The 13,789-nt window shown below is 45.4% G+C and overlaps 1 protein-coding gene across 1 annotated transcript; it reads left to right on the top strand.

Annotated features, from left to right (window-relative positions):
* Positions 1–3,992: 3,992 nt before the first annotated feature.
* On the top strand, positions 3,993–12,860 carry PIN4 (peptidylprolyl cis/trans isomerase, NIMA-interacting 4). The gene is made up of 4 exons (XM_069986345.1): positions 3,993–4,125; positions 7,062–7,129; positions 10,091–10,210; positions 12,672–12,860. The coding sequence occupies exons 1-4, from the start codon at positions 4,086–4,088 to the stop codon at positions 12,828–12,830; spliced, it is 387 nt and encodes a 128-aa protein (XP_069842446.1). The 5' UTR covers positions 3,993–4,085; the 3' UTR covers positions 12,831–12,860.
* The last annotated feature ends 929 nt before the right edge of the window (positions 12,861–13,789 follow it).

The following is a 13,789-nucleotide window of genomic DNA, read 5'->3' as shown; positions in this document are numbered from 1 at the left end:
CCGGCTCCCTCACTGTAAGCATACATTACCTCTCCTCGCTGCACAGGTCCGGCGTCCTGCTCTCCCGTCCGGCCAATCAGTGGCTGTGGTTGGGCAACACACTGATTGGCCGGACGGGAGAGCAGGACGCCGGACCCGTGCAGCGAGGAGAGGTAATGTTTGCTTACAGCAGGGGAGCCGGGCAGGAGCAGAAGGGGTTAAGGGGTGAACGACCGCAGCGAGTATATAGTGTGTGGGAACTGCCAGGACCTGCCGGACTCGCAGCGAGAATCTCGCTGCGAGTCCGTTCGTGTGAATATACCCTAAGGGTAGCTTCACACATACCGTATCGCTGTGTTTTTAACGCTGCGTTTTTTACATGCGCATTTTGCTTTTCACATGAAAATCATGTTAAAATCAAAACGCGCATGTAAAAAACTCCGCAAAAATGCAGCGTTTAAAACGCAGCGATACGGTACATGTGAAGGCACCCTTAGGCTATGTTCACACTACATAAAAGTACGGCCGTTGTTGCCATCGGCCTTATCTTCTATGGGATCCCGGCCGGAGTGTATACACATAGTATACGCTCCGGCCAGGATCCCATACGGCGCCGCAAAGAACTGACATGTCAGTTCACACAATGAAGCGAGCGGCTCCGGCCGCCTGCTTCATTGTGTGCTATGAGTGTTCTGATGCAGGCGCGCGCTGATGCGCAGTAACGGCCGGGATGATCTTTGCAGAGACCGGCCGTTCCGTGATCCAGACGGGTCACGGAACGGCCTGTCTCTTACAGCGTGTTGTCAGTTGTTCCCATACACTCAGCAAAAGACGGATTGAAAAAACGGATTGCAAAAACGCAGTGTGAACCCAGCCTAAGGCATACAGTGCAGAGCTGTGTATGTATAGGGCATACAGTGCAGAGCTGTGTATGTATAGGGCATAGAGTGCAGAGCTGTGTATGTGTAAGGCATACAGTGCAGGGATGTGTATGTATAGGTTATACAGTGCAGAGCTGTGTATGTGTAAAGTATACAAAGCAGAGCTGTGTATGTGTAAAGTATACAAAGCAGAGCTGTGTATGTATAGGGCATACAGTGCAGAGCTGTGTATGTATAGGGCATAGAGTGCAGAGCTGTGTATGTATAGGGTATACTGTGCAGAGCTGTGTATGTATAGGGCATAGAGTGCTGAGCTGTGTATGTATAGGGCATACAGTACAGAGCTGTGTATGTATAGGGCATAGAGTGCTGAGCTGTGTATGTATAGGGCATACAGTACAGAGCTGTGTATGTATAGGGCATACAGTACAGAGCTGTGTATGTGTGAGGCAGAGGGTGCTGAGCTGTGTATGTATAGGGCATACAGTACAGAGCTGTGTATGTATAGGGCATACAGTGCAGAGCTGTGTATGTATAGGGCATACAGTGCAGAGCTGTGTATGTATAGGGCATACAGTGCAGAGCTGTGTATGTATAGGGCATATAGTGCAGAGCTGTGTATGTATAGGGCATACAGTGCAGAGCTGTGTATGTATAGGGCATACAGTGCAGAGCTGTGTATGTATAGGGCATACACTGCAGAGCTGTGTATGTATAGGGTATACTGTGCAGAGCTGTGTATGTATAGGGTATACAGTGCAGAGCTGTGTATGTATAGGGCATACAGTGCAGAGCTGTGTATGTATAGGCCATAAAGTGCAGAGCTGTGTATGTATAGGGCATACAGTGCAGAGCTGTGTATGTATAGGGCATACAGTGCAGAGCTGTGTATGTATAGGGCATACTGTGCAGAGCTGTGTATGTATAGGGCATACAGTGCAGAGCTGTGTATGTATAAGGCATACAGTGCAGAGCTGTGTATGTATAGGGCATATAGTGCAGAGCTGTGTATGTATAGGGCATACAGTGCAGAGCTGTGTATGTATAGGGCATATAGTGCAGAGCTGTGTATGTATAGGGCATACAGTGAAGAGCTGTGTATGTGTGATGCACAAGGTGCAGAACTGTGTATGTATAGGGTATACTGTGAAGAGCTGTGTATGTATAGGACATATAGTGCAGAGCTGTGTATGTATAGGGCATACAGTGCAGAGCTGTGTATGTATAGGACATACAGTGCAGAGCTGTGTATGTATAGGGCATACAGTGCAGAGCTGTGTATGTATAGGGCATACTGTGCAGAGCTGTGTATGTATAGGACATATAGTGCAGAGCTGTGTATGTATAGGGCATACTGTGCAGAGCTGTGTATGTATAGGGCATACAGTGCAGAGCTGTGTATGTGTAAGGCATACAGTGCAGAGCTGTGTATGTATAGGGCATACAGTGCAGAGCTGTGTATGTGTAAGGCATACAGTGCAGAGCTGTGTATGTATAGGGCATATAGTGCAGAGCTGTGTATGTATAGGGCATACTGTGCAGAGCTGTATATGTATAGGACATACAGTGCAGAGCTGTGTATGTATAGGGCATACAGTGCAGAGCTGTGTATGTATAGGGCATATAGTGCAGAGCTGTGTATGTATAGGGTATCCAGTGCAGAGCTGTGTATGTATAGGGCATATAGTGCAGAGCTGTGTATGTATAAGGCATACAGTGCAGAGCTGTGTATGTATAGGGCATATAGTGCAGAGCTGTGTATGTATAGGACATACAGTGCAGAGCTGTGTATGTATAGGACATATAGTGCAGAGCTGTGTATAATGTATAGGGCATACAGTGCAGAGCTGTGTATGTATAGGACATATAGTGCAGAGCTGTGTATGTATAGGGTATACTGTGCAGGGCTGTGTATGTATAGGGCATACAGTGCAGAGCTGTGTATGTATAGGGCATACAGTACAGAGCTGTGTATGTATAGGGCATACAGTGCAGAGCTGTGTATGTATAGGACATATAGTGCAGAGCTGTGTATGTATAGGGTATACTGTGCAGAGCTAAGTATGTATAGGGCATACAGTGCAGAGCTGTGTATGTATAGGACATATAGTGCAGAGCTGTGTATGTATAGGGCATACAGTGCAGAGCTGTGTATGTGTGAGGCATACAGTACAGGATGTGTATGTATAGGGCATACAGTGCAGAGCTGTGTATGTATAGGGCATACAGTACAGAGCTGTGTATGTATAGGGCATACAGTGCAGAGCTGTGTATGTATAGGACATATAGTGCAGAGCTGTGTATGTATAGGGTATACTGTGCAGAGCTAAGTATGTATAGGGCATACAGTGCAGAGCTGTGTATGTATAGGGCATACAGTGCAGAGCTGTGTATGTATAGGGCATACAGTGCAGAGCTGTGTATGTATAGGGCATACAGTGCACAGCTGTGTATGTATAGGACATACAGTGCAGAGCTGTGTATGTATAGGACATACAGTGCAGAGCTGTGTATAATGTATAGGGCATACAGTGCAGAGCTGTGTATGTATAGGACATACAGTGCAGAGCTGTGTATAATGTATAGGGCATACAGTGCAGAGCTGTGTATGTATAGGACATATAGTGCAGAGCTGTGTATGTATAGGACATACAGTGCAGAGCTGTGTATAATGTATAGGGCATACAGTGCAGAGCTGTGTATGTATAGGGCATACAGTGCAGAGCTGTGTATGTATAGGGTATACTGTGCAGAGCTAAGTATGTATAGGACATACAGTGCAGAGCTGTGTATGTATAGGGCATACTGTGCAGAGCTGTGTATGTATAGGGTATACTGTGCAGAGCTGTGTATGTATAGGGTATACTGTGCAGAGCTGTGTATGTATAGGGCATACAGTGCAGAGCTCAGTGGAGCAGGCAGCAGGGATGTGTGTGTAAATACTCATGAGGAGACACATATGACAATTGCATGAATCAGTATCAGCAAATTAGCCTAGTTGTTGACTCCTCCTTCTTATGTGACTGATCACATGATCATGACATCATCAAAGGTCCTTTAGTTCACTAAAATATCTTCCTTTCCAGTATGACTGATCACATGGCGATGACATCATCAAAGGTCCTTCATCCATCTAGGTTCTAGCTAGCTACTTGGAAACCATGTGACTTATACGTCATCCGATCCTACCTGGAGCTGCTGGAGTTTTGAGACCTCTGTGGATCCATGCCGCCCAAAGGGAAAGGAGGGAAAGGAGGGGCAAAGGGTGAGTATGCTCCAGGTATCTGGTCTCCTCTTCTCTTCTGGGGTTGGCTTAGCTTCTCAAGCACTGGAATGGATGGACGGCAGTGACCAGTGCTGTAAACAATACAGAATACAGTGCTGTTTATATATAAGTGTCACCACAACCCTTCACAGTCTTCACCCTGCAGCAATTCACACATCATTGCACCACCCTGTGTGTACATATACATCACAGCCTTTAGTAATATTTACCCACTGTGGACCGCAGCACCTCAGGAGCACTACTAGATCCAACTGATTTGCTCCATTATACTTTACGGATCAAATGAGTCCGATCTTCACTCTTCTATATCTTGTGATATCTCTCTTTCACTTTTGACATGTCTGATAATGCGTCAAAAATTAAAGGGGTACTCTGGGCCAAATGTGTTTTAAATATGTTATTACATAAAGTTATACAAATCCCTAATATACACTAATTATGGGAAATGCACATATTCTGCTATTTCCCTCACTTTAGTAGGTCAGGCAGGCATTACTTCCTCAAAAATAATGTGACGTCACGTCTCAAGTGTATGCAGCAGCAGGGGGCGCATGTATAATTATAGAAAGGGAATAGACGTCTATTCTCCATTCCTCCCTCCCCTGGCTGGTAATGTCCCCCGCCCTATGTCCCACCCCCCTGCCCGGTCCTATTATACTTGCTGCAGTGGCTCACCCCAACTAGCTGCCCCCTCTGAGCCCATCTCTCCCCTGGCTGGTCCCCTGCATGAGCACTCACCTGCCGCCCCGTCCCGGCGGGCTGAGCGCTTATGCACCTCTTCCCAAGCAGCTGCACCTTCTCCCAAGCAGCTTGCTTCACCGTGCACGGAACCGGGCGGCCGGGTGAGCGCTGAGATGAAGCAATCTGAGCCAATCTCAGTGCTCACCCTGTTCCGTGCACGGTGAAGCAAGCTGCTTGGGAGAAGGTGCAGCTACTTGGGAAGCGGTGCATAAGCGCTCACCCCGCTGGGACGGCATGGCGGCGGGTGAGCGCTCTGCACGGGGCCAGGTGGCGGGCTGTGATGGAGGGGAGCAGACTCGAAGGAGGAGGTGCATGAGTGCTCACCCGAAGGGCGGCGGGTGAGTGCTCGTGCAAGGGACCAGGCACAGTGCTCAGATGAGGGGCGGCAAGTTGGGGGTAGGTGCAGGAGCTCTCACCCCGCCGCAACGGGGCAGCGCGTGAGTGCTCATGCAGGGGACCGGCCAGGGGAGAGATGGGCTCAGAGGGGGCAGCTAGTTGGGGTGAGCCACCGCAGCAAGTATAATAGGACCGGGCAGGGGGGTTGGACAGAGGGCGGGGGACGTTACCAGCCCAGAGAGGAAGGGAGGGATGGAGAATAGACGTCTATTCCCTTTCTATACTTCTACATGCGCCCCCTGCTGCTGCATACATTTGAGACGTGACGTCACATTTTTTTTGAGGAAGTGAGCCTGCCTGACCTACTAAAGTGAGGGAAATAGCAGAATATGTGCATTTCCCATAATTAGTGTATATTAGGGATTTGTATAACTTTCTTTATGTAATAACATTTAAAAACACATTTTGCCCAGAGTACCCCTTTAAGTTATTCAGCAGTAATGCTTTAACACACAGGCTGTCATGATGAGCATTTAACTTCTAGATGCGTCATCTTTAGAGTTTTTTTTTTCATCCAGAAATTACACAGGAAATAGGGAGCAAAACATATAGAATTCTCCCCAGCTCCTGCCACAGCTTCAGAGTCCTATGGCAGAATATGCTCCTTTATAAATGGCCAGTCATATACCAGGGGAGTTATTTATCACACTGGCTCAGCAGCTTCTCCCTAATGTCCTACATGATCCTGGGGCGATTTCTGAGGGAATAAGGAAAGATAAAGCATCTTCTCCTGTGTGTGCAGTGGATGCAGCCAGTCTCCAGCCTCCATGTCCTGAACAACTCACAACTAGACTAGAAGGAGCAGATGGTCTTTTCCTGCTGACAATCCTATATGTTTCTAACTAAATATTCACCGTACACACAGAAACACTGCTAACAATGCCAGATACCTGTAATATAGATGTCAGCCATAGTGATATAGAGGGGTCACTGTGGGTGTGGGGGCACGACATTACACGCACACACACATACACACACAGAGTAAGCTGCATCCATAGAACACTGAAGAAAAACACCACGCTGAGGACTGCGGTTACTGCTGCACTACTTATATCTTCTTCTCCTCCTCTATATTACACAGGATATCTCCATATTACACTGCTGCTCATATACAGTCATCCAGCATCCAGAAAGAGAACAGCACAGAGCTCCCCCCACACAATGGACTCTTCCAGCTCAGAAACAAACTGCCAAATAGTGACCCACAACTTTTCCTTGAACACCCTTATCTAATAGGGCCAGTGTCCTATTAGAATGTTGCTCATAATATATATTGATGAGCAAAACTTATAAAATTCATATCAAAACTCATTTTTTCCGACTCCAGGCAAAACTATTTCCGACTCCGACTCCACAGCCCTGGTTACCTCTGCTGTACACTGCAGCTGTTTACAGTATAAAGTGATGCTTCAGCTTTCCATTAAAGGAGAAGTCCAGCCATTTGAAAATTTTTCAACAGATTCTGCAGCACTTTAGAATTCTGGAGGTACAATCATAGACAAAAATCAGACATTACAGAGATATACATATAATTATCCATACATGAAAAGTGAGGTCCCTGCTCGCATGCATGAGCTTACAGACTATTAGGAGGGGTGCGAGACAAAATGGCAGAGGGGCAAAGTGCTTCATTGTACAACTTACCCCATGCCGTTGCAGTGCTGGATTGATGCTCCAGTTCCTTCAACTAGTAGAGCTTTATTTATCATCCTTTACACTGTAGTGAGATCTCTCAGGTGACTTATGACATTTAGACCGCTTCTCTTTATTTTGATCAGGTGGTGCCACTGGAGGTGAAGCTACAGAGAAGAAAGCCCAAACCCCAAAAGGTGGAAATGCTGTTAAGGTAACGCTTATGGTTGGCACTAAATAAGGAAGATATTAATGTGAAATATGTGATACCGTAATAATACATCAGCTTTATACTTTTGTAATTTATCAGCTTTGGACGTTAAAGGGATGATATTCGCACTATTCCAAGGGATAATAAATTGATTGACATAGGCCTGACCACTGGGACCTCCAGAATGGGGACAAAATTCTCCCTGAAATGAATAGTGCTTGTGCGGCCAGCATACTTTGTTCTCCTTGTGGCTGCTGAATCAAAAGTATACACTGGCCCCATAGAGAATGAGAGGAGTGCAGGCCCCACACGCTCAGTGCACACCGTTTATTCCAGGGAAAATGTTATCCCAGTTCTCTGGACAGTGGTTGGTGATTGGCTCTCTGAAGTTCCCAAGCGGATTTATTAATGTGTGCATGGGTGGTCATTTTTGGGTCATCAGTTATGATAATTTGGTGCACAGACAATTTTCTGGCGCATTCACCAATATTTGCAGGACATTAAACAGGGCGGCTGGCCAGCTTTAACTGACAATCACAGCAGGTCTCATGACCTATCATTTCGATCACACAGCAGGACACCCTTTCAAAACACTGGCAGGTAGTTAGTTCTTAAAGCGAGCTGTGAACACCTGCAATGCAAGGCTATGGCTTTTGGCAGTTCGTTACACCGCTCCCATTAGGAGCAGTGTATGTACTTGCTGGTGGTAACTTTTCACATGACTGAGCAAAATGTTGCTTACCCACCCGCTCCCATTCATTGTTCCGCACAATGTTTTTTCACTGATGACATGTCAAAAATTAAAGAAGTTTGGGGGATTATAAAATCTGGCAGGAGAGAAATTGATTACAAGTACCAACTTACCTCTCCCCTTGCCTGTGATGAGCAGCAGGACTGACCACGGGACCCCCTGCTGGTTTCTGGATCTCCGGAGCTGACATGTCACCACTTGGCTTATGAACTGGCTTCTCAAACAGTCAGTGACTGGGATGGAACGCTGCTCCAGTCACTGATTGGCCGAGCCAAGCAACCAGGACAGACCTTTCCCCTAAATCGTGACGTCATCCCAGCTCTGGGGAAAATACCTTCCCGTGTGGGTCCCGGGATCCCACCACAGGCATGGGGAGAGGTAAGTTAGTACTTGTAATCAATTTCCCACCTGTCGTATTTTATAATCTGCTTTACTTCTACTTTAAAGGGGGGTTGCAGTAAATAAGGGTCCGTGGAGTCTCAGTTACGAGTCTCAAAACACGGGAATAGCCAGATATCCCTCCAGGGGAGGGAAGCCTATTGCCAAGGGGGTGCCTCCCAGTGGGGAGATCACCAAACCACCCTGATACGTAGCCCCTTAAGTCCCACTCGGTTGTGAGTATTGGAACATAAATAGGGAAATACCGGGGTGGCCCCTTTTACGTCAAAGTCTAACTCTGTAGCGAGTATTGCGACATGACAAGGGTTTACCAAGGCAGGCATCCATCCACAGACGATCATTTCAGGGTAGTTGCCCCTCGTCAGTGTGGAGTAGGATTCTGGCTAACAGGGACAATGAAAAATAGACCAACAAAACACAGTAATCGCTGAACTCAGGGAGAGCAGCGACAAAAAAATCAATTGGAGTACTCACTGAAGAGTCTCCACTGATGCATTGCCCCTATAAATGTAAATATGCAAAAGAGGGGTCCGTGGAGTCTCAGTTACGAGTCTCAAAACACAGGAATAGCCAGATGTCCTTCCAGGGGAGGAAAGCCTATTGCTAAAGAGGCAATGCATCAGTGGAGACTCTTCAGTGAGTACTCCATTTGATTCTTTGTCGCTGGTCTCCCTGAGCTCAGCGATTGCTGTGTTTTGTTGGTCTATTTTTCATTGCCCCTGTTAGCCAGAATCCTACTCCACACTGACGAGGGGCAACTACCCTGAAACGATCGTCTGTGGATGAATGCCTGCCTTGGTGAACCCTTGTCATGTCGCAATTCTCGCCACAGAGTTAGACTTTGACGTAAAAGGGGCCACCCCGGTATTTCCCTATTTATGTTCCAATACTCGCAACCGAGTGGGACTTAAGGGGCTACGTATCAGGGTGGTTTGGTGATCTCCCCACTGGGAGGCACCCCCTTGGCAATAGGCTTCCCTCCCCTGGAAGGACATCTGGCTATTCCCGTGTTTTGAGACTCGTAACTGAGACTCCACGGACCCTTCTTTTGCATATTTAAATTTATAGGGGTATGCATCAGTGGAGACTGTTCAGTGAGAACTCCATTTCATTTTTTTTGTCGCTGGTCTCCCTGAGCTCAGCGATTGCTGTGTTTTGTTGGTACATTCATACATCAGCATCAGTAAGAGGCGACACAATCCAATTGCTGCCAGCAATGGAATGGCTGTGTCGGGAGCTACAAGCCTGCACAGGCTTTGCTTTGGTCCCAGCTACATATTGCTAGTGCTGCTTAGTGATATGTAGCTGTGCATTAAGCAGCTTTGCAGTTCACGACACAGCGATTCCATTGGTGGCAGCAGAGGGACCTCTTACAGCTGCCACTCAATGTACTTTAACGTAATCTTATGACAGTGTAAAAAAATAAATAACTTATTTCCCAAAATGCCCTTTTAACTCATAACCACGCTTCTGGTGCTACCTTACAATTTACCAGGGTTTCTAAAAGAAAAGCTGTAAATCATCCTGTCGAAGCTGGAAAAGTGGGACTTGAATGCCTTCTGTAAAAGTCCTGGCAGCATTTATACACCTTCTTAAAAAGTTAACAACCCCTTCAAAGTGAACGAGGCTGAGTTGCAATATCACACGCAGTCCGCAGTCTGGGGACAGATGGGGAACTGCCTTCAGAGAAAAAAAGAAGATTCATTTTCTAATTCCAGACAACCCCTTTAAGCCCATTTACATTCACAAGTAATCAACATACAGCATCAATAATAATATTAATAACCGTGTAACTTTTTTTTTTTTTTTTTCAGGTGAGGCACATCCTCTGTGAGAAACATGGGAAAGTTATGGAAGCCATGGAAAAACTGAAATCTGGAGTACGATTTAGTGAGGTGGCTACTCAGTACAGTGAGGACAAGGCCAGACAAGGGGTAAGCTGAAAATGTTACACTTACCATACAATGTATCTTATGAAGTCTCCTTTTGTGTCCACACTGCAGTCAGTGCAGATTGTGGTGAAGCAGCAGTTTAACAGTGGGGATCAGAGTTTTCTCTTATCCCCGCCATTCGTGTGGGAATGCTCCTGGTCTTGATCATGGGGGAACGGCTGTTATGTCTGCTCAGTCAGCAATGGTCCACATGGACGCCATTGTGCTGGAACGTAATCCTGCTTGTTTGTTTTTTATGCAGATATTGTTATATAATTTATTATTATATAATATAATAATAATAATGCGGTTCAGGGAAGAAAGAGTGCTGCACCTCACACCTATGGCTGATACTAGTGCCCCTAGGCTAAATAAAAAACACATCAGAATTTTGTGTATGAATTGATCAAGCCATACTGCCCCATGTACCTCGTGCCGGTATCTGATACATATGGGTCCCTATACTAAGTCCACACCGTGCCAGTCAGTGGCCACCAACCCCGCAGGCACGCACAGCCAGGGAACGGGGGCCATGGGACGGCCCTGCGACCCCCATGCCACAGGACCAGACCCAAAAACACCACACCAGAACCCGGCCAGCACCGCCGGCGGAGAAGGTCGCCCCCAAACAGCACAAGTCTGGATGAGGTATTGCACTCACCATAGCTGCTGCAGACAGAATGGGAAAAGACAGGAGGGATTAAAACCATGTGCACTCAGGTGTCTCCTGCTAATTGCGGTCATGTGGGTCTCACCAGGAGGAGTGCAAAACACGGAGAAAAGAGAGAAACAAAATGCGGTTCAGGAAAGAAAAAGAGTGCTCCACCTCACACCTATGGCTGATACTAGTGCCCCTAGGCTAAATAAAAAACACATCAGAATTTTGTGTATGAATTGATCAAGCCATACTGCCCCATGTACCTCGTGCAGGTATCTGATACACATGCTGGCCGGGTTCTGGTGTGGTGTTTTTGGGTCTGGTCCTGTGGCATGGGGGTCTCAGGGCCGTCCCATGGCCCCCGTTCCCTGACTGTGCGTGCCTGCGGAGTTGGTGGCCACTGACTGGCACGGTGTGGACTTAGTGTAGGGACCCATGTGTATCAGATACCTGCACAAGGTACATGGGGCAGTATGGCTTGATCAATTCATACACAAAATTCTGATGTGTTTTTTATTTAGCCTAGGGGCACTAGTATCAGCCATAGGTGTGAGGTGCAGCACTCTTTTTCTTCCCTGAACCATAATAATAATAATATTATATATTATATAATATGCAGATATAGGTCTATATGAACAATATACATCAGTTAGTATGCTGTAATACGTTTATTTTACCAAAGACGGCAGGTTTTTCAGTACGAATTTATTCTTCCTTTTACATATGGCCCATAATGTAATGATCCCACGCTTGTTGCCTAACAACTTTCTGGTTCTCCAGTTGCCATGACAACCTGTATTTGAATGAAAGATCATGTTCGTTTGTTTATAAAAGCTATATATTAGGCTGGGTTCACACTGTGTTTTTGTGTATGTTTTTTATCCTGTTGAAAGTAGTAAAATTATCCACATTAAAGAAATGACACCTGGCCCAGCGGTAATTCTGCCAAAACCAGCAATCATGGATACAGAGGAGCGGTCCTCCTTGTATAGTGCTGTGATTGTAATGCTGACAGTGCAGACGTTAGTGTTTTCTCTAATGGCAGGAGCTGTGGTATAATTCATAGGATCATCATGACTGATATATCATAGATTTACATATGTCACAGAACAGGAATAGTTAGAGGGGTTGTCCAGTGAAAATCTTTTTCTTTGAAAGCAACTGGTGTCAGAAAGTTTTATAGATTTGTAATTAACTTCGATTAAAAAATCTCAAGTTTTCCCATACTTATTATCTCCTATATGTCATGCAGGAAATGTTTTATTTTCAGTCTGACACAGTGCTCTCTACTGACATCTCTGGCCAAGACAGGAACTGTCCAGAGCAGGAGAGGTTTTCTATGGGGATTCATAGAAAACCGAGACAGAGTTCCTGTCTTGGCCAGAGATGTCAGCAGAGAGCATTTCCTGCATGACATATAGGAGCTAATAAGCATGGGAAGACTTGAGATTTTTTTTACAAATCTTAATAACTTTTTGATATCAGTTGATTTGAAAGAAAAAGTTTTTCGCTGGATAACCCCTTTAATAGCCCTGTCTGTTGTAAGGCCGTCGTCTCATATATATTTACTGTTTTATTACAGTGCTTTGCATGCCCCTGCCTTTCAACACTTTCCTCTTAGTTTTTTTCCATCATTTTCTCGTATACCAAATCCTCCAGCAATCCCCAAATCCTTCTCCAGCAATCCCCAAATCCTTCTCTCCTGGGAGCTCCAAATGGAGTTTTATCTCCTATGCAAGCTGGTTTTTCTGACATGCAAATTTTCTCTCGTCACATTGTAAAACCTAATGTTTTGATTCTTCATAGGGAGATTTGGGTTGGATGACAAGAGGCTCGATGGTCGGTCCTTTTCAAGAAGCTGCTTTTGCTCTCCCTGTAAGCACTATGGACAAACCTGTTTACACCGATCCCCCTGTAAAGACCAAATATGGATATCACATTATTTTGGTTGAAGGAAGGAAATAAATACTCCTACAATAATAAAAAAAAAAATTTATTTCATGTGTAACAAATGGAATTTCTGACTTGATGAATGTTTGTCTCCAGTTCTGGTGTGGTTTGCAATTAAGCTCCATTCACTTCAATGGAACTGAGGTGCAAAACCCTGCCCAAGATGGAGACAGGTGCGGTGCTGTCTCTGGAAGAAAATGTCCATGTTTTTCTAATGCTGGATATCCCCTGGACTTCGTATAACCAGACATAGTCACAATTTCTTTGCATAGATAAAATCGAGGGAAACAACAGGCACTATCAGACAGACCCCAATAAAGTCAGTAGGGTCTATGGCTCCTTTGGTGTCCATTGTGCAGCAGACTGACTAGTTCTGTTTACCGCTGCTAAACTGAATTTCTGATAAAGTTTCCAATGCAAAGTTGAACCTAGCTTAACATGAAGAATATTTTGAAAAAATTATGTGACATTCCATAGGAAAGTCCAAAAGCTTAAGGAGAACTGGGTAGGCTACATTTACATCTGATAAGCAGTCTATGTTTGGGGTATACATCAGCATACCAGCAGCTCAATATGCCATTGTATAACCAATGACCTCTATACACTTGGAAATGGACCGCAGTCGCCACTAGACTACACTTGGTTCATTTGAATCAATGGATCTCGATCTTTCAAAGATGTGAAGCTTAATTTCAAGAAAATTGCTTTGCTGAATATCCAAGTTACTTTTGTTTAAAATGTCAGGTAATGACATGTCACGTGACTATGCCAGCACCGTGATGAGTTTTTTTTTTCCAAGACTTTAAGTGGACATAAAGGGAATGTGTCATCAGCAAACGACCTTTTGCATGTTTTTGTTTTTTTTTTAAATAAAATTTTTGGTGACTTAATACTAAGCTGAGGCTTCCCATTCTATACAGATCATTTCCCAGCCGTTCCCTCCCTCAACAGAGTAGTACATTGACAGGTAAAAC

The sequence above is a fragment of the Dendropsophus ebraccatus genome, chromosome 10, assembly GCF_027789765.1.
Source record: "Dendropsophus ebraccatus isolate aDenEbr1 chromosome 10, aDenEbr1.pat, whole genome shotgun sequence".
In the NCBI taxonomy this organism is placed as follows: domain Eukaryota; kingdom Metazoa; phylum Chordata; class Amphibia; order Anura; family Hylidae; genus Dendropsophus; species Dendropsophus ebraccatus.
The sequence above is the reverse complement of the archived record's forward strand: the minus strand, read 5'-3'. Positions and strand labels throughout refer to the sequence as shown.

Coding starts and splice junctions, on each gene's coding strand:
- PIN4 (XM_069986345.1), top strand. CDS start 4,086: ATGCCGCCCAAAGGGAAAGGAGGGAAAGGAGGGGCAAAGG. Junction 7,130..10,090: donor AAGGTGGAAATGCTGTTAAG/GTAACGCTTATG, acceptor TTTTTTTTTCAG/GTGAGGCACATCCTCTGTGA. Junction 10,211..12,671: donor AGGACAAGGCCAGACAAGGG/GTAAGCTGAAAA, acceptor GATTCTTCATAG/GGAGATTTGGGTTGGATGAC.